Genomic DNA, 25,074 nt, shown 5'->3' on the forward strand with positions numbered 1-25,074 from the left:
CTTATACATATTGCGCCACTCTCTCTACAGTTTCACTCTGAAACGTTAATTCTGCTTTCTCGCCTGATTTTGCATTATATACAGGGTGAGCCTGGAAAAACGGTACATGCTTTGAGTGGTGATAGGATTAGTGGTTCTGAGCAAGAAAACGTTGTGTGGACATGTTCCCTATTCCGAATGACCGCGCGAGGTGGCGCAGTGGTTAGCACATCGGACTCCCATTCGAGAGGACGACGGTTCAGTCCCGCGGCCGGGCATTCTGATTTACGTTTTCCGTGATTTCCATGCATCTCTTTAGACAAATGCCGGGATGGTTTCTTTGAAAGGGCACGGCTGACTTTCTTCCCCATCCTTCCCTAACCCGAAGAGACCGAAGACCTCGCTGTTTTGTCTCTTCCACCAAATCAACCAACCAACCAACCTATTCCGAATGATTTCCGAGATAGGCCAGATTTAATGTACGTTGTATTTTATTTTCTGTATGACTCAACCGTTATTATTGTTTACAGTAGTGTAGAGGAAGCCGAGACGAACAATTTGATACGGACGCTTGTGGTCTATCAAGTCGGAAAACTACCTCAAACTGGCCCTCGAAAACTACCTAAGCTACACCGCGTGCGCCTCGCGGGATATTTTCAGGATTCCACGCTCTCTTCGCGAAAGCTATCAGCCCCAGAGAAGAAATGCATAGGACTCTTTCTGTAGGATATTTAATGTAGTTTAATTTTTAACTCATATTAAATGTGTTCTGTATGAAGTTTTTTGCTCAGATTCATTGCTACTATCACCCCTCGAAACATATACCGACCTAGGTATCGTAATCACCAAGCCTTGCATTCGAGAATGAGGTTTGCAAAAACGAAGCGCACTGACAACCACATCCTGAATACCCAGCACTTCCTTATAGCTGCCACAGAGAGTAACTTCCGTTTCCACTTTCATTTTGCAGCCTCTTCCTCAAGAGCAGCCTGTGGTGCGCCTAGAAGAAGGCCTCGTCAGGGGCTACGCTGGCCTCACCGTCTATGGCTTCCCGTACGTCAGTTTCTCTGGTATTCCTTACGCAGAGCCTCCAGTCGGACCACGCAGATTTAAGGTAAGATAATGCCATATCATTCCAAAAAATTAATGTAACTTAGTACATTAAATGGTAGCCTTACTTAGTCGGAAGTGAGCCAACGCTCTCACTTACTGACACGCTGCTGTGGTAAAGCTATAGATCATGATAACATTATGAAACGTCCCCTTAGAACAATTGTACAAGACTGTGCTTAAACTGGCACACAATATTTTTAGCGCAACGCAATCTGACTTTCAAAAATCTCTACAAAAAATGGCCCTGACTAACATTAACCTATATGTTTCACAAATCGCTTACCTCACAAAAGTCTTGGTTACTCGAACTACTGCAATACAGCGAGCGCCACTACTGCCAGCTAAGTAAAAGATTCAAACTACTGAAGGCACTAACTAGTGATAGTTAGCAAATGAAAGATTTTAATAGAGAACAAACCATGTATTTACCTCAATAGTGTTAAAAAGTCATAATGTATATATCAGTTCATGACATCCAGTCTTACAAATTTCAAAACTCCGCCATCTCTCTCCCCACATCCACCACTGCTGGCGGCTCACCTCCAACTGCGCAACGCTACGCGCTGTTAACAGCCAACGGCCCAACACTACAATGGCAGACAACAATGCAAACTAGCCACAGACTGCACACAGCACAACCAGTGATTTTCATCAGAGCGCTATGTGGTGTTACCATTAAAAGCCTAAACAGCCTACTTACAACATGCCAAACACCTTCTATGAAACATTAATAAGGAAATGGGACTGAGCATAGCTTTCTTTTAATTATATAGACCAAATGAGACATATTTAGGACCTACATCATTCATTGTTACACCATGATTACACTGTAGAGAAGCAGTTTGTAATATTGGCACGTCTGTGTGGAGACCATCAGTTGTTTGGAATCTTATATCCCGGCCTAACGGCGTTTCAGACTCCGACTAAGTCATCAATATCGACACAGTATAATCACTGACAGATGCAGCAGCATGCCCTAGGCGGCTTTCCCAACAGGTGAAGTCCTGCCCTCAACTACGGCTCAAGGCCAGTATGAAGGGTGTCAGAAACAGTCTCAAAAGCTTGCAGTGGTGTTACAGCGTTGGTTGTGCTCAGAAATAATTGTTAAGGAAAATTTCCGTTGATCTGTTTCCTAATTAATTAGCACTGAAGTTAGCCAATCAGGCGGCTGCGCTCGCAAATTCAAGAGATCCGTCAAAGACGTCGCCAAACCTGTTCTTTGTTTGGTTTCCTAGAAACCAACAACAGAACGATACAAAAATTGGACGTGGGACGGTAATAAGAATCGAACCACAGCCCAAGGCTGAGCTATCATCTATGCTATGAGAACAACTGACACTATATTGTATCTGGTAGGCCACTTGAATTTGCGCACGCAACAGCCTCGCTGGCTACCTTCAATGCTCATTAACTCGGAAACGGCGCAACGCATCTAATTTTTTCGTAACAATTATTTTTCCAGCACAACCTACCCTGCAACAGACTTACAAGCTTTTGAGACGATTTCTGACTACCCTGTATAAAAACCTGGATCGGCAACGCAACAGCACTTCGGATCTGCAACCTGCTTGTGAGATACCGTGAAATGATTGTTCAAAGCCTGTCGTTGCGTGTGGATTCAGACACGCATTGGATTCTCGTGTATAATGTCTTCGATATAGCGTACGATGACTTGACTTTGACCCCCTGACTTCAGGTTAAACTATATTGTTCTGTTTGGGGCTCTTGGAGACGTCAACTCAATACGGTTTGATTACGAACTTGTACACTTGTTGTACTGTGAAAGTGGAATATGAGTACTCGTCACGTTCAGAGTAGAATACTTCATAGATCAATACAGAAGACGTCTAAAAATCAGTGCAAGACTGATGAGTGTGATCTCTAAAATTTACAAGACCAAACGAATGGCGAAAGATTTAGTTTTGGTTTCTTTGTGTAGGTGGTAATCTGAATACAGTTTGTATCTTTTGGTAACAGGAGGCGGAACCTAAGAGACCATGGGACGGCGTGCTGGACGCGTTGGAGGAAGGTTCACCCTGCGCCCAAGTGAACGATGCGGGGGTCTTCCTGGGCAGCGAGGACTGCCTTTACCTCAACGTGTACACACCGCAGGTGAGGCAGGAATCCACCCACACTTAATGTACTGTCTCCCATCTGTTTACATACCTCCCAGATATATCAGTATAATGGTTTATCACTTACATCAACTAGCACACTCTCAAATGACCATGCAGATATATTACGAATTACTGAGTGATTTCTTAAGGGCAGGTGTTCGCCAACATTAAAACATTTCTCCATGACCGTATAGGCATCTCAAAAAGGTGAATTTAAGTTCCACACGCAAATTAGATCCATTCTACGGAAGGTTCATGTGTAATACGACAAACGCACGCAATATAGTCCCGTTTATTAAACGAGTGAAACACTGGTTGACTAAACTTACATTTGGTAATCAAGATGCGTTTGTGAGACACAGGTCCATCATCAGGTTACAGTCTTGTTTCTTAGCTCGTTAGCGTGCCTCTCAGATACGTGGACATGGCTGATCAGGAGTTTCTCTGACGAGTACCACAGGAGGAAATCACTAGTTATCGGAAGAAATCACTAATTATCTATGCTGCCGGAGACCAGGGCGGCTCCAGCCGGGGTGGCCGAGCGGTTCTAGGCGCTATAGTCCGGAACCGCGTGACCGCAACGGTCGCAGGTTCGAATCCTGCCTCGGGCATGGATGTTTGTGATGACCTTAGGTTAGTTAGGTTTAAGTAGTTCTAAGTTCTAGGGGACTGATGAGCTCAGAAGTTAAGTCCCATAGTGCTCAGAGCCATTTGAACCTTTTTTTTTTTTTTTTTTTCCGGCGGCCACCTGCGAAAGCTGATGTTTGCGACCAATGCATGACCATTCCATCGGCCTGGTGCGAGTGGGTTCATGTTCTTCCTGACGTTCTGATGGCGATGTCGTGGATCCATGTTTCATTAATGTCTGTTTCTCTTTCTCCTCCTCGATTTACAGCGTTACTAGGGGAGAGGGCAGGTCAGCAGGACGCTTTCAGCCTGGGGAAGATATGATGCTGATATAAAAATAATGTACTTTTATTTTTATTTTGTTGGTAAATGTTACATAGAATTGTGCATTGTCAACCTGAACTGTGCAATACTTTTGTATACCCCACTATTTAAAGTGGTTGTGTTGTAAGGAGTTATTTCAAAAAGAAAGCACACACGGCTTAAAGTCACAGCTTATAGTTGTTTGATAGGTTATACAGTCTTTTGCGACTGTAAACGTATATAATCTATGTAACTTGTAATACTGTCACTGCGGAAAGAAGAGGCCGTGAAACAAAGAAGCCAACATGCATTAACTTTGTTTCTTTTCTACACTTAATCGCTAAACAGATATAGAAGGGGTACACATCGTGTAAGGAGTCCGCAGCTTCATTTATAGCAGGTGCTAAGTAAGAATTAAAAGCAGGCAAGCTTTTCTTGAAAGTAACCTGCGCGAAGGACGAATAGAGACTGAAACAACAGATGAAAGAATCAAGCAAGTCAAAAATGGTCCACAATATACGGAATAGCCGACTTCCTCAACTCATCAGATGTAACTGTAAGAAACAATTTCCGTGTATAATTAAGTATGAGCGACCTTTGTGTTTTATGATTGTCGTATTATTGAAAAATGCCAAAGGCTAAAGGAAAACGAATTTCTGAGAACCATTTGGACTGCTTTAAAAAGAGTCTTGCTGAATTCATGCTTCAAATTGTTGTTGTAAATGTCATCTGAGTTCACCACTAAGGGCTAGAAAAGAAACAGCAACGAAAGTTGTGTTTTCCGCCTGTCTCAAACATCCTGCATGCCGGATGGAGTAGTTTCGTCGTAAGTGGCTCTCCCCTGGATATCAGTAGCTCTGACAGAATGGTGCCTTAACTAGACGCTTTGTTTCGATTGACGTCTGTCAAGTTCATCTCGCAGTATCATGTCTTCATTTACTTCCTCTTCCCTTTTCACTCGTATAATAATACGTGGCAAGTTCATTTCTCGTGTATATCCCCACTATGTATTCCTTACACCTTTGCCTTCTTTGCTTAGTGTTAGGTTTTCCTCCTTAGCTACTGATATACAGCTGATTCTCTTTTCTCCAAATATCTCTTTGATTTTTCGTATATGCGGTATCGGTCTTCCCCTAGTCAAATGTGCTAATTAGTCTATTGTCAGTAAAAGAGAATATTTTGAAATAATACCTAAAATATTGATTTCAGAAAAAATGAGTTTATATTCTTCATCAGCACAGCAGAGATATATATAGAAAATAAAAACATGCAGATAAGCCGCGTGGAGTGGCCGCGCGGTTTGAGGCGCCATGTCCCGCATTGCGCATCTCCTCCCGCCGGAGGATCGAGTCCTCCCTCGGGCTTGAGGTGTGTGTGTTGTTCTTAGCATAAGTTAGTTTAAGTGGTGTGTAAGTCTAGGGACCGATGACCTCAGCAGTTTGGCCCCTCAGAAATTCACCCTCGCACATGAAGATAAACATCAACTTGTTTAAATTTTGTTACTGTGTGTAATGTATTCATAAAATACGAAGACTTGTTGGGCAGATGACCTCACGGTTCAGCATCGGCATGATATGTATTTCCGTGTACACCTAAAAAAGCAACTTCCTGCTACGTTTCACTGGCACATTTATACGCCGACGATGTACATAGCCACTTTTATTTTTGTTTTGGAGAAGCTGTCGAGTTGACAAGTGCTATGTAATGTCCTATGTCGCCTGCAGCTGCCGAATGACACGGACTCCGTCGACCCCCTGAAGGTGATGGTGTGGATCCACGGCGGCGGCTTCGTGCAGGGCGAGGGCGGCCGCACGCAGTTCGGGCCGGACTTCCTGGTCGAGCGAGGCGTCATCGTAATCACCCTCAACTACCGCCTCGGCGTGCTCGGTGAGTAGGCTAGCGGGCAGGCAGCACGCATCACCGGTCCCCACTCATCTGCAGCGGCATAATTTACGAGGTCACGGGGAGTTACCCTCGACCTGCCAGTGAGAGACAGGATTTTTGTCGATCGAAATGAAAATATTTTTACTCGTAGTGCTTTCTCAGGGCAATATACACTCTCAGACAAAAACAAAAACGACACACCACGATGGAATTATACATGTACAGACAAACAAACGACAACGATTTCAGAAAAATTGGATGATTTATTCAAGAGAAAAATATCCCCAAATTGAGCTAGTCAGTAACAAACCGGCCCTTTCGCAAGCAGCTATTAGGCTTAGGACCGATTAACAGAGTTCTTGGACGTCCTCTTGAGGGGTATCGTGTCAAATTCTGTCCAACAGACGCGTTTGATCATCAAAATCTCGAGCTGGTTGCAGGACCTTGCGCAAAATGCTCCATACATTCTCAGTTGGGGAGATATCCGGCGACGTTGCTGGCCAAAGTGTGGTTTGGCAAGAACGAAGACAAGCAGTAGAAACTCTCGCCGTGTGCGGGCGGACTACATCTCGCTCAAATGTAAGTCCTCGTCATCGGACACTGACGTTTTCCAGCCACAAAAGCGAGAATAAGTGAAGGTGGAAAAGAAGGTTCATGTTATAACAAATCGTGCTTGCAACTCTCTAAATTTTTCCATGCCCGAGTTTTTCTGTAGTACACTGCAATTGTGGCAAAACATTTTTTTTCTGTTTATACCACTGCTACAAGACGTGAATTTAGTTGGTGCCTACCTGCGAGGACTCGGTGCGCACAGGGTTCCTGCGTATCACCACATGTAGCCACTTATGAAGTTTCCGATTATTATCAATCAATTTCGATCGTATCAACAAACATGAAGTACACAATACTAGACGAAGGCCTAATCTTAGAAGGCTAAATCGCTTGTAAAATCCGATATCGTGTGGTCCCAAAGTTCTGGCAAGCCACTGTACCAATCAAGCAACTCCCGGACTTAAAGAGAAAACTAATATAATGGCATGGATGTGTGTGATGTCCTTAGGTTAGTTAGGTTTAAATAGCTCTAAGTTCTAGGGAACTGATGACCGCAGCAGTTAAGTCCCATAGTGCTCAGAGCTATTTGGACCATTTTGCTAACTGACGTACACCTCAAATGTCGTAGTACAGCACAACACAATATTACGTCAGTGTTCGCGCTGTCATCGACCATTTGTACCCCGTTACGACTGCTCTCGTATTTTCACAAGAGATTTACTGATGAAGAGCGCGTCATATCGTACAATGATCCTTGATATATTTCTGTATTTTCGCCAGACATTCCATGCAAGGCAATACTAAAACTGGTGCTTCCCAACGTTTTCCCGCCAACCTTCGGAAACAGTGGTATCAGTGCTGCTTGTCCAAACTATGCAGCTCCTCTTCATACACTTGATCACGGTAACATGAATCCATAAATGTCCATCAATCTAGTACGCTCTCACTCAGAGACAACAGAAAAAAATTACATGGTATAAGTTCAGAGCCGCGAGGAGCATACGTGAACAGCTACAGAGTTCCTTTATGAAGTTCATGAGATTCACGTCCATTACGTGCTGAGACATTGTACACGCCTGTAGAACAATTTGTGGTTTTCCTTAGCTGTTCTAGAGAGACTGATGTTGTTGCTTCATAACTATTACTTTCAAGGACAGCATTGCCGACAGAGGTCACAGAAGAACGGTCTGCTCAAGAATTATACTGGCCCCAATGGTGTTCTACACACACAAAAAAAGTTTTGCGTCACATAGGTTCCGAGAGTTCCGGAACCTGTGTAGAAAATTGGAATAGAGATCAACATAAACATCATTTCCGCCCTTTTCATTCCTCATGAAAACCGCACATTGCATGATGCACCACTATACAGCGAGACCTTCAGAGGTGGTGCTCCAGACTGTTGTACACACCGGTACCTCTAATAACCAGTAGCACGACCTTTTGCATTGATGCATGCCTGTATTCGTCATGGCATACAATCGACCAGTTCTTCAAGGCACTGTTGTCCAGACTGTCGTACTCCTCAACGGCAATTCTGCGTAGACCCCTCAGAGTGGTTGGTGGGCCACGTCGTCCATAAAAAGCCCTTTCAATCGATCCCAGGCATGTTCGATAGGGTTCATCTCTGGAGAACATGCGGGCCACTCTAGTCGAGCGATGTCCCTGTCCTGAAGGAAGTCATTCACAGGATGTGCACGACGGAGGCGCGAATTGTCGTCCATGAAGACGAATGCCTCTCCAATATGCTGCCGATATGGTTGCACTATCGCTCGGAGGATGACATTCACGTATCGTACAGCCGTTACGGCGCCTTCCACGTCCCACGAGCGGCGTACATCGACTCCACATAATGCCATCCCAAAACAGCAGGGAACCTCCACATTGCTGCAGTCGCTGGACAATGTGTCTAACACGTTCAGCCTGACCGGGTTGCCTCCAAACACGTCTCCGACGATTGTCTGGCTGAAGGCCTATGCGACACTCATCGGTGAAGAGAACGTTATGCCAATCCTGAGCGGTCCATTCGGCATGTTGTTGGGCCCATCTGTACCGCGCTGCATGGAGTCGTCGTTGCAAAGATGGACCTCGCCATGGACGTCGGGAAAGAAGTTCAACATCATGCAGCCTATTGTGCACAGTTTGAGTCGTAACACGATGTCCAGTATCTCCGCGAAAACGTCTGGTCAATGGTGGCCGAGCAAATGGCTCGCCACAATACGCCAGTCACTACTCTTGATGACCTGTGGTATCGTGTTGAAGCAGCACGGGCAGCTGTACCTGTACACGCCATCCAAGCTCTGTTTGACTAAATGCCCAGGCGTTATTACGGCCAGAGGTGGTTGTTCTGGGTACTGATTTCTCAGGATCTATGCACCCAAATTGCGTGAAAATGTAATCACATGTCAGTTCTAGTATAATATATTTGTCCAATGAATACCCTTTTATCATCTGCATTTCTTCTTGGTGTAGCAATTTTAATGGCTAGTAAGTAGTGTAGTTGTAAGTGGGACTGTTCATACATCGGAAAGTCTGTTTTGTGTGGTCGGTATGTAAAAGTATTGAAATAAAGTGGTGTTTGAGCGATGTGTAACCTATTTTGAAATACAGTTCAACAGCATTATGAGAAAATTTGATACTGCTGTCCTCAGTATTCAGGGAAAAATTCTGTAACGACGTCTACTGATTCGGTGTAATGTAAACGCTTTCTTGCCTTATTAAATTTGATCTCACAAATCTGAATATTGGGAGAAGCTACAAAAACCATGAATGTCTTTATTTGTGTACGGGGTCAGTGTGGTAGATGATAGCAGTGGATTATGAGAATATGTATTAATGATCTGACAAATGAAACGTGCGAAACAATAAATCGAGAGTACAGTCATACGCAAATTATTTAGACTCCAGCCCACTTCGTAAACCTCATAGGGATCGTCAGTTACAGGACGTGTGAAGCTTACATAGTGTGAATCATGTCTTTAATGCATCATTATAGACATTTAGCACATTCATGTTAGCTCCTTTCCATTAATATGCACGGCACATAGTAACAGTGTGGATAATATGCACAATTTTGGTATTATGTGTAACTAAAAGAAAATTAAAACGAAATTTTTTGCTCCAATTTACAGAGTTAGCGAATCTGCCTATGGAGTTGCATGCTCTGCCTTGTAGAACCAGATACCTTTTTTTTTTATCACAAGTTTTCGACACGCAGATTCAGTCAGCAGTCCTGTTTTTACACGAAGAAAGACAAATACGAGTAGGAGGTGTGACTACAAAATAACGTGACTGATGCTGTCACAAAGTACGCATGTGCCAAGGCTGAACGACCAACAGCTGTAAAGCGTTGAAGCCTTCCCTGTCCAATGCGGCATCTCTGTTGTCTGTAGGCAAATCAGTGTGGCCGTGGCCTTCATCTGTGTAGAGCTGTTATTTTGTTTTGGTGGAAAAATGATAACTGTAATAACAGAGCAAAGAACTGCCGTGAAGAGTCACTTGAAACTTGGAGAAACTGCTACTGAAACCTATCTTTTGCTAAAAGTAGTGTATGGCGAAGACTGATTATCTCTTAAGCTTAATTTTGAATGATTCAAGCGTTTCCAAGGTGGCCGAAAGGCACTGAAGATGACTCACACCCGGGACGCCATTTGACATGAGAAACGGGTGAAAAGCTCAAAAAATTGGTAATGTAATTGGATGTGACTGTCGTTTGAGCGTTCGATCGATTGCTGTAACTGTGAGAACTGACAAATAATGCGAAAGGCAAATTTTACATAACCAAGCTAACAGGAGAAAAGTGTGTGCGAAATTAGTTCCGAAAATTCTGCACAAAGAAGCTCGTGAAAATGTTTGTACTGACTCTCTCAGTACCACTGAAAACTCTTCTAAATTCTCGGAAAGAGTGGTAACATGTGACGAATCTTGGTTTTTCGCTTACGATCCAGAAACTAACCGCCAATCCATGGACTGAAAGGGGCTGAGTTCACGCGAGCGAAATATTTCGAATGAGCAAATTAAAATGCAAATCAATTGATGTATGCCTTTCTTAAAAAAAAAAAAAAAAAAAAAAAAAGTTCCATTGGCTCTGAGCCCTTTGGAACTAAACATCTGAGGTGATCAGTCCCCTACAGCTTAGAACTACCTAAACCTAACTAACCTAAGGACCTCATACAGACCCATGCCCGAGGCAGGATTCGAACCTGCGACCGTAGAAGTCTCGCGGTTCCAGACTGAAGCGCCTAGAACCACTCGGCCACAACGGCTGCCTGTTTTTATTTTATATTCATGGAATTGTGTATCTTCACTGGGTTCCTGAAGGTAATAGTATTGCTCAACATTACTACCTTGAGCTTCTTGCTCAACTCCACGAGAAAATAAGAAAAAAAAAACCACATAAGTCGCGGGTTCTGGATCAAGACAATGAACCGGCACATACCGCATTATCTGTTAAGAGGTTTTTAGTCAAATACAGCATTCCAGTGTTAGACTATCCACCATATTCGCCTGACCTAGCACTGTGTGCCTTATATCTATTCCCTAAGGTCAAATCTGCGTTAAAAGTAACAAGATTTCAGTCCGCTGAAGTAGTGAAAGAAGTAGCGGCACTCGTGGTCAAGGAGCCCATAGAGGAAAACTTCCAGCACTGTTTCCATCAATGCAAAATTCGCTTGGAACTGTCTAGGGAGAGAGGACGTAGTACATTGAGAGTGATAACAACTAAATATTTGGTCGACAACTTGCCCGCGAAAGGCAAAGGTCTCGAGTTCGAGTCTCGGTCGGGCACACAGATTTAATCTGTCAGTAAGTTTCATATCAGCGCACACTCCGCTGCAGAGAGAAAATCTCATTCTGGAAACTAAATATTTGTTTTTGAAACATACATATCTTACGTTATTTTGTAGCCACACCTCGTATTCGCAGATCTAGACAATTCGAAACTGTTTAGCATGCTGTTTTGATGTCGTTACGTTGTAGCGCCTTTCGACTGCACACTCAGGAGTCCCTCCGTGTCCACGAGCTTGGCCTCGTCCCGGTTGAACTGTGCCATAGCCGCGCTGACATTGGTGGCTTGTGTTCAGTCAGCTGTTCGGAGCTTGGTCGCTTGCGTCACGTCAAGGACAAACGCTGCACCGAGACGGCAAAGGCTGATGACTCTCTCATAAAGCGAGGCAACGAAGGAAGACTAAAGGGACCAACGTCCTGCCCACGGCGCAGTCATTACAGAGAATAGTTTCCGATGGGACCACTTTGCGAAAGGGAATCGGCTGTATCACATTCAAATCATTCTCAGGAACGTGTCCAGTGTCTACAAGGGCCGTATTTAGAACCTGCAGACCTCTATCGGAAATTTATTGGTAACTAACTCGCCAAAGTCAAGTCAACATGATGTGAAGATGTAGGCCGCTAATCTTCTTCGCTTCATCCAACCAACTACTTGCTTATCTGCCTTGTTTTTCTGCCGACGATTTTGCCTTGCAAGGTGGTCTTTTCTAAATTATTCTTCTCTCTTAAAATGTGCCGAAGGAAGTATCTTCGGCTGGCACTGGAAGATAAAACCTCTTGTGATACTAAGTTGTTCTATGAGGAGCGGTCAAAAACTTTCCGTTCAAGGGCATTGCTGCAGCCTATATGTAAAGTAGCGCGACTCCTATGCGGGGATACTCTTATTAGCTGCGAGATTTAGGCAAGGGATTAGTCTGGTCCAAACAGGACCAACGTTCAGTTTTTCTTTACTGGGTGCCGAAGAACAAACACCGGTAGATGTCTACCGGAGAATGAATGGATGTGTATGGATAGCATGTCTATCGAAAACCAAATGGGACAGTGGATGCTGCTGCTCCATGACAAAGCACGTCACCATATTGCAAATGGTACGCAGCTCGTGGTCTCGCGATCGCCTTCTCGCTTCCGACCACAGAGCCTCGGGTTCGATTCCCGGCGGGGTCAGGGATTTTCAACTGCCTCGAGGTGACTGAGTGTTTGTGTTGTTTTCTTTATTTCATCACCATTCATGAAAGTGGCGAGATTGGACTGAGCAAAGGTTGGGAATTTGTACGGGAGCTGATAACCGCGTAGTTGGGCGCCCCACAAACCAATCATCATCATCATCATCATCATCATCATCATCATCATCTTGCAAATGTCTTAACGCAGAAGTTGAGCCAACTCAAGCGAGACACACTCGAGCACCCGCTGTATAGTCTGATCTCTCACCATGCGGTTGTCACGCCTTTTTTGAAAGGCCTTGAAAGGTCGGCAATTCCTGTCGGACGAGGATGTGCAGCAGACAGTTACGGACTTCTTCACGCAGCAGGACACGGTGTTTTACCAAACCGGTATCTTCAACCCGGTTTGTCGGTGGGATGATTGCCTCAGTGCTCACGGCGATTTTGCCTGATTGATATACCGATTTTGAACAGTACAGCCTTCGAACTGAAACTTTTTGATCGCCCCTTACGTAATGGAGGCACAGGTTCTTCCTTCTGTGCACAGTGTCTGTAACATCTTATCATTTAATTGTATAAAATTTTATTTTAAAAGTTTTAATTTAATCAATTGATGAGATTAAGAAAACGTGAGGAGTTTAAATCAAGATACTCAACACGATTTATTGATATCACTACGAACAAAAATATTTTAAAAAATACACGTTCAGAATCATGTCAGTACAAAAATCAGTATTTCAGTTTTAAAAATAATATAATGTAACTATGGGCAAACACGTTACTTAGCCAAATGTTAGATAACAAAAGAAGTGCATCAACCCAGCAAATTTTACACGTATTTAATTCAAATACAGTACATTACCAAAGAAACAGTCTTAAAATGAAAGTTTTAAATAATGTTATCGCCTTATTGGTTCATAATGGTTCAAATGGCTCTGAACACTATGGAACTTAACATCTGAGGTCATCAGTCCCTCAGAAATTAGAACTACCTAAACCTAACTAACCTAAGGACATTACACACATCCATGCCCGAGGCAGGATTCGAACCTGCGATCGTAGCGGCCGCACTGTTCCAGACTGAAGCGCGTAGAACAGCTCGGTCACAGCGGCCGGCTCGCCTTATTGAATTGCGCCTACACTACTATAACATCTTCATAACTTAATTGTCTTAAAACATCCCTTTCAGTACCGACCGAACCGAAAATCTTCTGCCTGTCTTCTAATATGGAGATTCAGAGTCTTCTTTTGATCAACTTCAGTTCTGATGGTGACCTTTTTCCACCGCTGATTGTGATCATAAGTGGCAAGTACATCTTAGAGTGCCCTTGTAATAAAGGCGACCTTTTTGAGATTTTATGGTTCCTGGTTTGAATGATATGACCTATCGAATAAACTGTTTTCCGAAAAATCTGACTCATTTCAAACTGCCAAAATTATGTTAACAATCTTGTTTAGTCTTTGCGAGTTTTTCGACTGAAGTGCCACGAGTTTGAAGGGGTACCACTGGGTATTTTGCGCGTCGTTTGCGTAGTCAGTGGTTGACTTAATTCATGCCACTACTCCAACGAAAAACTCAGGCGAGTAAGTCACGCAAAGTAATTACGTCTTTACTATAATAAGGGCGCCTGCACCATAGTATTAAGGAACATCTTTTAAAAATATTTGTGTTGCTGATCGTTTTGTGGTGCGCATCTTTTTGTGGTGCGCCCACGATAGTCTGCGGGTAAATACAGTGTTATACCTACGCCTGTGTCAGGCCCGACACGACATTTTGAAGTGGCTAACACATCTACAGTGCTGTGATGGTGACGTCTCGTTGTTATAAAGACGTGATCTGAAGAAGCCCACGTAACAACATTCCACATCATTAATTTATACGTACGCTCCTACTTGCATGTCTCCCTACATGCAAACTGGACGTCACGATTGCAGCCTCTGGGATTTAAAGCACTCAGGCAGACTGCGATGCTGTAGCCATAGCTTTGCCCGTCAGTGGCTCATGGTTTTGTGGTTAACGTTGTTGACTCTAAAAACACGGGGTTCCGGGTTCGATTGCCGCTACGGTCGGGGATTTTCTCCGCTCAGGGTTAGGTCAGTGTGTTGCGCTCACTATCATTTCGTCATCATAGACTCGCAAGTTGGGGAAATGAAGAATGGTAAAAGGTGGCCGAACATCCCAGATGGGGGTCACCCAGCCAGTTTTATTTCGCACCTTTGTCTGGGCTTATCATTGTTCGCGTGTTTCGCGAAACTCTTCGGGTCCTGGCAGGTTAGTGCGCAAGGATGCTCGTGTCGGACGCCCTGCTGCCAGTGAGAGTTGCCGTGACTTCCTTTTTTCCGGTCTAGGTGGAAGAATATTAGGAATAGTGAACCGAGGGAATTCAGGGGCCGGCTACAGGCGTAGCTTACAGGGTATAGGTCTCGCTTCAGGCTGTGGAGCACAGCTACTACTAAATGGCTCTGAGCACTATGGGACTTAACATCTGAGGTCATCAGTCCTCTAGAACTTAGAACTACTTAAACCTAACTAACCTAAGGACATCACACACATCCATGCCCGAGGTACGATTCGAACCTGCGACCGTAGCGGTCGCGCGGTTCCGGACTGAAGCGCCTAGAACCGCTCGGTCACCCCGGCCGGCTACAGCTGCTACTGTCCGCGTACATTCCTACTCGAAAAGCTTTGTTAAATAGCAGTCATATGAATCACTAATGCTGCCTTTTATGTAGGGACAATATATTGCTGAACCTTAAGATTCGAAGGTCGATTTTAACGCTGGATGAGGAATTAAATAAGATCATATGATTATTGTAGGGTTGTCGGAAGCGCGGCGAAAAAAATCAGACTAGATGTAATTAAAATCAGAACATGTGTCTTGTTGTAGAGGAACAGAGCACGAGGAACTTTAAGTGTAGGCTTTGTTGTACACAAGAAAAATGAAAACAATACTGAAGGGGTCTGACACAATGAAAACTTACTTCAAAAATAAACAAAAGATATGTTGTGAAAATGATTCAGGTATATATACCAACATGCTCATATTCTGACGAGATGGCGAAAGACCCCTAGAAAGGGTTAATGAAACTCATAAATGCTATTGCTTTGTGGTAATGCAGGATTTCGGTGCAGTAGTAGGACAAAAAAAAAAATAAAAAGGATAAAGAAAATTATTCTTGAGTTGGTAACTTCCGGAATGATTCCGTAAATGACAGTTGCCACACCTTTACACAATTATTAAGTATTAAATGCTAAAGACATTATCACTAATAAATATGATAAACTTAATTCTAACAAACACCAAATATAAAGTTCAGAGGAGAAGTATCTGATCCATTTACGATTAAAATAGGGTTAAGACAGGGAGAAGGTTTATCGCCATTACTTTTCAACTGAGCTCTGGAGTACGTGATGATGAAATGGTACAAGGAAAACTCCAAATACGTGAGAATTGCACCCAAAAAATATCGAATGAACTTAAATTGATTGGGATTCGCAGGTGACTTAACCTTACTAGCTAATAATATTCAGGAAGCCATAAATCAAATAACAAGCCTACAAAATGTAGCTCAAGAAACAGCACTCCAGAAGACTAAGATGATAGTAGCGGATCCACTAATAATCAACCACATAACAGTAAATAACGGGAAAGTAAAAACACTGAAACACTTTAATTACATAGGAGACACTAAAATTTACAACTTGGACGAGAAACCTGCATGGCAAGAAAGAACTAACAAAACGGTAAAAGCTCAAAAATTAACATCGCCAGCGTTCGATAAAGAAGTCAATCTGTTAAAAATAAAACATTGTAAGGCGGTCGTTCAACCAGAGCTGACATACGCTAAGTGAAGCCCTTTTCCAAGTCATCCAGAAAAATAGAATCGTGAAACTCTTAAAAGCAGAGAGAAGAATAGCTAGAAAATGCATAAATATGAAATATGAAAAAGATGCACTCTGGTGGATAGTGCCATATGAAGCAGAGTACAGTGAACTGGATTCCATTACAAATACCATACTGAAAAGGGCCTCTTTTTTGGTCACAGTATGAGGACATCAGAACCTAGATTACCATGAAAAGATATAGAGAAACTTCCGAACATGAAGCAACAAATAGGATAGATAAAGGAAAGCAGGGAGGATAAGAAAGAGATAGAATTAACATTGGGTGATCTGCAAAACGAAACAGAAAATTAAGAAAAGAACATAAAAAATAAGATTTAAACCAAAAGTAGACAAAAGACAAATAATAAAAAGGTTGTTGGGTTGTTGGATTGTTTTAGGGCGCAAAGACAACTAAGGTCATAAGCACTTATGTCATAACCTCAGATCATCAAGCAGTAAAAGATCTTAAAACCGACTATACGTGAAGCCCAGTCGACAGAAGGAAAGCGAGCTAACAAGGACTTCTTCGTGGAGAAAAGTCAACAAGATACGCCGTAGAGACAGAAGAGGTCCCGAAACAAAGATTAAATGTCCTTCGCGACATTGCCACGATGCTTTAAAAGTAAAAACGTGACCGACATCCCGCGCATCGTTCACTAAAATAGCCGATAACTCAGACGGCAAATGTACATCAGAACGTAAGTGGTTAAAAACAGGGCATTCGGTCAGGAAATGGCGAATCCTCAAAGGTTGACGACAATGGACACAAAGTGGCGGGGTATCACCACTCAACAAACGGTGATGCCTAAAACCTAGCTAAAATTATCTCTCGTGAGAGGACCGAAAAGTTTGATTCCATGTAGCCTGTTCCCGTGAACAGAAGACTAGTGGTGATGCCAAAGTGACACCACCTGCAGACAGACAACAACTCGGAGAGCATCCGAGGGGATGGGAGAGCTAGTGGACCGAGGTAGGAGGACTGCAGTCTCATTTCCGTCAGATCGACGTGACCAGAAAGCCGCCTGAACATCACGATGGCTCCCTCAACAGCGGGCGAGTGGAAGCTCTTGGACCCGCTGTGCTAAGGGATGGACTGTGTACAGTACACAGAGGCTCTGAAGGGCACTGAGAGAGTCGGAACATATGACACAATTAAAAAGCCTATGTCGCCGGGTGTACTAGGTAACCTGACAGGCGGCGAACAGCACTGCTATAAATATTGAGCAGTGCTCGGGAAGCCGACACCGCAAATGATCGGTGCCGATGACGACGACATACCCGACACCGCGGTCAGTCTTAGCGCCATCGGTGTACACGAAGATACTGTCACTATGATCGAATCCGGAGTAGTTTCCTTAGGAAGCGAATGAAGTCCAAGGTGAACACGGGCCGCCGCACGAGGAACGAGAAAAAAGGCCAGAAGGACTGGAAAGATACTGGATAGTTCAGAAAGAAAACATGGTGAAGAAGATGACCAGAAAGCGGCTGACTCAAGTGGTCCATTGAGGCCGTAAAAGCAGGAAAATAAGAATGCCAAACACGTTTATTTATTACACTTTAAATGTTTTCAAGAAAAAGTTTCGACTAATTTTTCGCTTCCGCATGTACTCATATGTCTATACACGACTCTTCTTCTTGCAAAATTTTAATGCGCCGAAAAGAAGCAGCAAAGATGAGCAAGTCAGTTAATATGCGAAACAGGTGCTCAAACAGTTTCGCTCCAAGTGAAATACGAAATTTCATATGGATGTTCATGTGGATAGTTCCTTCTCTTCGCACGTTCATTCTTCTGCATATCAACATCCTAACTGTTGTGAAATTCGGGTTATGTGAAAAAAATTTAGCTGTCTGTTGACTTTTGTTCGAATGTGAAAGTCCATGTAGCGGCGTGGGAGTAGATGCCTTGAGGTCCGCACCCACACACTTTCCTAACCAGCGTCACAGCGAGTGGTCCACTAAATGTGTTCTACAAGATGCTGCACAATATCAATGAAATTGCTCCTAGCATGGAAACTACGCATTCGTTCTTCAGTCTCCCATAAATTGTTTCCAATACCATTCAGTCGTCCCTTATAATCAATCAGCTGTCATGTATCCACACCTCATCAAAAATTATTTTACATTCTTCATAGAATATATTTTGAAGAACGCTATATCAGTATCCTGTTCGTTTCTGAATCGGTTGTACTGGCGGTGCTACAGGTTTCCTGAGCCTCGAGAACGAGCTAGCGCCGGGCAATCTCGGACTGAAAGACCAGCACCTGGCCCTGCGCTGGGTGCGTCGCAACATCCGTGCCTTCGGAGGAGATCCAGATGACGTCACGCTCTTTGGAGAGAGTGCTGGAGCTGCTTCCGTGCATTACCACTTACTGTCAGGGATGTCAGAAGGTGAGTACAATTCCACTCCTTTCCTGCAGAGGGATCTAAAAACTGCATGTCCAGGGAGTAAATAGATGAGGGTAACTGAAATGCAAAGGGAGATGAAAGGCCAATGCGATTTCAAAAGGTGCAGCGTACAACTTGGCATGTGCCCGGAGTGACAGTGGACAACAATGTTCTGTTCAGATAAAATTCACTTATCCTAGGGTTGCCCAGAAAGTAATGCACTGCATTTTTTCTTCAACAATTCTTTATTGAAAATGATATAGACTTTACACAAGCGTTCGTGAATATTCCGCACAGTTTCTTCCTTTGCAGTGAAAAATTAAGTGACGGCACGTTGCTTGTAACGTACATCACCTACAGACGCCATTTTGAAACTGTATTGCAGCTACTCTATCTGTCGGAAGTGACGGAAACTTGGTACGCTCACTCAGGAGACTTGAAATAATACATACGTAACGTTTCGCGTTCGTAGCGTTGTTTTCAGCTGAGAAAAAAAAAACGCGGTGCATTACTTTCTGGGCAACCCTCACATTTTCACATAGTTCGCTTCTGGGTCAATGTACGTCCTTAGTGAGCTGATCACGTCCATGAAGTGCGACAGTGGAAGGTCTGAAAAATATCAAACTACTGCTGATTCTTTTAATCACAAACTTTTACCCAGATATGTATTTCTTCGGATGAAGGGAAATCGTGTTAGACGGTGTCAAATCTGGAGAATTGGGAGGATGTTTCAACAGTCTATGCACTAGATTCCTGGTTTCTCAATACCCATACACTTTTGTGGACAAACATATTTTATCTTTAAATGAGAGAAGACTTTTCTTGTTTGCTTTTATATCCATGCCTGTTCTCGAGAAATTGACCAAAAAGACTTGATTACTATTCACCAGTATATCTGAAAGGTACCTGTGAGGTAAGCCTTTTGCATTTCGTGAAAGGGTTATTATACACTCCTGGAAATGGAAAAAAGAACACATTGACACCGGTGTGTCAGACCCACCATACTTGCTCCGGACACTGCGAGAGGGCTGTACAAGCAATGATCACACGCACGGCACAGCGGACACACCAGGAACCGCGGTGTTGGCCGTCGAATGGCGCTAGCTGCGCAGCATTTGTGGACCGCCGCCCTCAGTGTCAGGCAGTTTGCCGTGGCTTACGGAGCTCCATCGCAGTCTTTAACACTGGTAGCATGCCCCGACAGCGTTGAGGTGAACCGTATGTGCAGTTGACGGACTTTGAGCGAGGGCGTATAGTGGGCATGCGGGAGGCCGGGTGGACGTACCGCCGAATTGCTCAACACGTGGGGCGTCAGGTCTCCACAGTACATCGATGTTGTCGCCAGTGGTCGGCGGAAGGTGCACGTGCCCGTCGACCTGGGACCGGACCGCAGTGACGCACGGATGCACGCCAAGACCGTAGGATCCTACGCAGTGCCGTAGGGGACCACACCGCCACTTCCAAGCAAATTAGGGACACTGTTGCTCCTGGGGTATCGAGGAGGACCATTCGCAACCGTCTCCATGAAGCTGTGCTACGGTCCCGCACACCGTTAGGCCGTCTTCCGCTCACGCCCCAACATCGTGCAGCCCGCCTCCAGTGGTGTCGCGACAGGCGTGAATGGAGGGACGAATGGAGACGTGTCGTCTTCAGCGATGAGATTCCCTTCTGCCTTGGTGCCAATGATGGTCGTATGCGTGTTTGGCGCCGTGCAGGTGAGCGCCACAATCAGGACTGCATACGACCTAGGCACACAGGGCTAACACCCGGCATCATGGTGTGGGGAGCGATGTCCTACACTGGCCGTACACCTCTGGTGATCGTCGAGGGGACACTGAATAGTGCACGGTACATCCAAACCGTCATCGAACCCATCGTTCTACCATTCCTAGACCGGCAAGGGAACTTGCTGTTCCAACACGACAATGCACGTCCGCATGTATCCCGTGCCACCCAACGTACTCTAGGAAGGTGTAAGTCAACTACCCTGGCCAGAAAGATCTCCGGATCTGTCCCCCATGTTTGGGACTGGATGAAGCATCGTCTCACGCGGTCTGCACGTCCAGCACGAACGCTGGTCCAACTGAGGCGCCAGGTCGAAATGGCATGGCAAGCCGTTCCACAGGACTACATCCAGCATCTCTACGATCGTCTCCATGGGAGAACTGCATTGCTGCGAAAGGTGGATATACACTGTACTAGTGCCGACATTGTGCATGCTCTGTTGCCTGTGTCTATGTGCCTGTGGTTCTGTCAGTGTGATCATGTGATGTATCTGACCCCAGGAATGAGTCAATAAAGTTTCCCCTTCCTGGGACAATGAATTCACGGTGTTCTTATTTCAATTTCCAGGAGTGTGTTTTCACCTAGAAATAGAAATCACTGTTCAGGCACTTACTTGTGGTCGACTTACAACCAATTCGTCAGCCATATTACACAGATTTTCAGAAAGTTAGAGCTTCATGTAAAATGTACCGTGAAATTTCTACTGATTTGCCTATACAGTCATTTTTATCATACAACATTAATCGCCGATCGTACAATATTACATCCGTCCAGGTTCTCCCCATCAGCCCTCAGCTGTGGTGTGTCATATTGGTGCCAACTTTTTAGTGTAGTGTTTTAGGTGAGTCTTCAGAGTTGTGCGTCTTTTCCATAGTGTTGCGAACAGAAATCATGCTGTTGCTGGGTGTGATTTTTATATCTCTTGCAAACAGAAACCAGATTGTCGCCGTGCTTTTTAATTGTCTGTCTATTATTTTACCTGTCTGCTTCCTGTGTATTTTATTAGCATCGTCAACCCTTTGTTTTATGTTCTAAGTTACACAATTTTCCGCCATTTTACCATTTAAGTCACAAACTTTTACCCAGGTATGTATTTTTTCGGATGAAGGAAAATCGAGTTTATTATTTATTATCTTCATTTTAAAAAAATCTGTAAGCTGAAGAGCGGCGTACTAAGCTGCTGCCAGCCCGCCCACTTCGGGGGGAAACGAATCTCAATAAAGGAAAGAAATTCAATATTAGTTCACTGTTGGGTCGTGACTTCTGCCGTGAAGCAGTACACCGTCGATGTGTTCCTAAAATTGGCTGCCCTTCACCAGCATGTGCTCATTGAGCGGGTGAATCCGAGGTCACCTCAGGAGACAATATACCTCCATCTCTTCCAGGAGATCCATGAATCTGCCCTTCTCAGTTCTTTCTCTTTTTGGTTGCACAAAGGTGAATTACTGATCTTCTACATAAGATTTGTTGGATCGCTTCACCACTGACACATGAAGAAACACATGGTAAATTGACGTTTCTTGATGTATTTTAAAGGGGGTACTTGCTGATTTTACTTAATAAAAAATAATTTCAAAACTGCTACGTCGGAAAGCTGCTATACTTGTTATAAACAACAACCTCAGTTTCCTTCTACCTGTACAGTAACAAGCTCCTATGGTGACATGTACTGATGGGAGTTTGTTCGAGTAGAACTTACTCAAATGACATGATGGCTAAAATGGATCAGTTCTATTGTATAACGCGAACGTTTTAACCCTTCGTTTTATGTAGATCAATTCTGATTCTGTAATGTCCCTGCATTGTAGGACTAAAAATGGCTACTTGTAGCTGAAATCCGGATATGCAAGAATAATAAAAATCCAGTGGGTTTGCTACTGACTGCTGTGTTCCTGTCCTTGCTGGTAAACTCTGTTTCTTGTCAGCCGTCGGCCTCAACCTGGCCAGCACGGCGGCACTGACCGCCCGTCTCCTGTCCCAGGGCTGTTCTCGCGCGCCATCGCCCAGAGCGGATCCGCGCTCAGCCCCTGGGCCTTCTGCGCCGCGCCCCGCCAGCGGGCGCTGTCCCTCGCAGCGTCTCTGGGGCTGCCCGGCGGCTCCAGCGACCGTCAGCTGCTGGAGTTCCTCTCACAGCTGCCGGCCGAGCGACTCCTCAGTGACACCAAGGCCGCTCTATCCGACCGAGTGAGTTCACATGTATTTACCCACGTATTTTCTCTACAGTGGAGACATAGGAAAATGAAAACAGTGATGGTACTCTCATTTGTTTTGATAACTACCTTCGCAGCCTTTTGTAGAACTGCCCAGCCTACTACATGTTTTGTTTGAAGAAATAACTACAGTATGTGAGTTTGAGATCAAATGTTTCAAATGTAGCGATAATGGGACAAACTCTATTGGGAGCAGCTGATAGGGAAAAGGATACACACACAACCAAGATTACAACAGTCAAAAAATAAAAATAAAAACCATTAAATGTTTGCGCTTTCCTTGGAATGCAACAACACTTACAAAATTTACCATTTTCCATTTGCAGTACTTTTTAGTGCCACAAATTCACTAGAATTAAGTTTTTAAAGTACAAGTAACTTCAATATGTTCAGATGTGTGTGAAATCTTATGGGACTTGACTGCTAACGTCATCAGTCCCTAAGCTTACACACTACTTAACCTAAATTATCCTAAGGACAAACACACACACCCATGCCCGAGGTTAGGACTCGAACCTCCGCCGGGACCAGCCCATGACTGCAGCGCATTAAACTGCTTGGCTAATTCCGCGCGGCTACAAGTAACTCTGCTGAAATCTGACCTCCTACGTTGAACAAGGGTAGTTTTATAATCTACCGATGAAATTTCCTTTTTTAAGAAAAACTAGTTAAGTCAGGCATATATAATTTACATTTACGATTTTATGCTGACCAACGACTTTTAATTGAAACCTTTTGATTAAAATCAACACTTCAAAAGAAATTTAAGATCACAATATTTAAAACACAATAGACAAAAAAATTAAACCAACCAGTATCCAGACCGTAGTACCTGAATTTTAATTTGGGAGCTGGACTAATAGAAATGTACTACTTTTAGTTATCCACAACAACAAGCAATCGCGTCCATGGACATACCCCTTATATAGGCACCAAGATCATTCTCTTGTGTGTATTGCGTATTAAACCAGGGACCTAGAAGCGACGGGAAGACTTGGTCACGCCGTAGCCCTCAGTGGTTCACAACCACAGAACAGGCCACAGAAGTCCACCCACCACACCGTCGCCCCACGCCGAACCCAGCGTTATTCTGCGGTTCGGCTCCCAGTGACACCCCCCCCCCCCCCCCCTGGGCATGTCTCATGCCAGACTAGTGTAACCCCAAATGTTTTTCGTGGCAGAGTAATTATGGTGTACACATACATGGAGACAGTGTTTGCGCAGTAATCGCCGACATAGTGTAACTGAGGTGGAATAAGAGAAACCAGCTCGCATTCGCCGAGGCAGATGGAAAACCGCCTTAAAAACCATCCACAGGCTGGCCGGAACACCGGACCTTAACACTAATCCGCCGGGCGGATTCGTGCCAGTGACCGCCACGCTTTCCCGCTCGGGAAGCAGCGCGTTAGACCACGTGGCTAGCCGGGCGGGCAGATCATTCTCTTACTTAAGTGCAGAATGTTCTGTGAAAGACGAGTAACTCAGGAACAAATCAAATGATTGGTTTATACACAACCACAACACAGCTTTCACAGTAAATACCGACTAACTGCTCGCCATAGCGAGGACAAAGCCTAAAAGCTCATGATATAATTACATTTTTTTAAAAAAGTTTGACAAATCTAGTCTAACAAGACAGCATCCATGTAGGAAGAACCCACAATTCTATTTGCCCTTCATACATCCATGAAATGCCATCACTGCTTAACATATGGAACGTACCATGAAAATACGGAGTCTCGTTGAGTTCACTTATAACAGAGTCTGTCTGAAGCGAGCCACATCCGTCCCACGACCCTAAAGAAATCCATTATGCTCAACGGAGGTTTCCAAGGCTCCGCTCACTGGCAAACATGCTTAGTACTCAAGCCGTTACGTGTGCCTGTAATACTATTGCTTCCACCCAGAAGAACTTGCACTCCGTAGCCATAGTCATTTCTGAACTGTAGGCTATTCACGTAAACAACTGCTCAGCCACCAGACCGTCAAACTGACCAGCGGTAGCTCCTTTCATCATGAAGAATTATCACTCTACCTCATCCAGACACTTCCGAAGTAGGCGACACATACACCACTACTCATTCGGCGCAGTAGAGAGAGACAACCTTTCTCTTCACTCCACGCAACTTTCTGCTCCAGTAGCATGACCCACTGCACCCCTCTGCCTCTCCAATACTACTGCACGATGGTGCCAACCTTTGCCACATAGATAAACAGATAGTGAAATATCATTTCCTGTCCGCATCTGTGTACTCGAACTGTGGGTATTGTGTAAGCCAGAGTTGGTT

General features: G+C 44.3%; 1 protein-coding gene across 1 annotated transcript in view; it reads left to right on the forward strand.

Moving 5' to 3' along the window:
- Positions 1–25,074, forward strand: part of LOC126335786 (cholinesterase 1-like) — a 175,967-nt gene that overhangs the window by 111,644 nt on the left and 39,249 nt on the right. The window contains exons 2-6 of the mRNA XM_049999249.1: positions 950–1,093; positions 3,070–3,204; positions 5,864–6,026; positions 18,609–18,794; positions 22,558–22,760. Coding sequence (XP_049855206.1) covers positions 950–1,093; positions 3,070–3,204; positions 5,864–6,026; positions 18,609–18,794; positions 22,558–22,760 — 831 coding nt within the window. The remainder of the gene's footprint in view (positions 1–949; positions 1,094–3,069; positions 3,205–5,863; positions 6,027–18,608; positions 18,795–22,557; positions 22,761–25,074) is intronic.

This window comes from Schistocerca gregaria, chromosome 2 (assembly GCF_023897955.1).
Source record: "Schistocerca gregaria isolate iqSchGreg1 chromosome 2, iqSchGreg1.2, whole genome shotgun sequence".
NCBI lineage: Eukaryota > Metazoa > Arthropoda > Insecta > Orthoptera > Acrididae > Schistocerca > Schistocerca gregaria.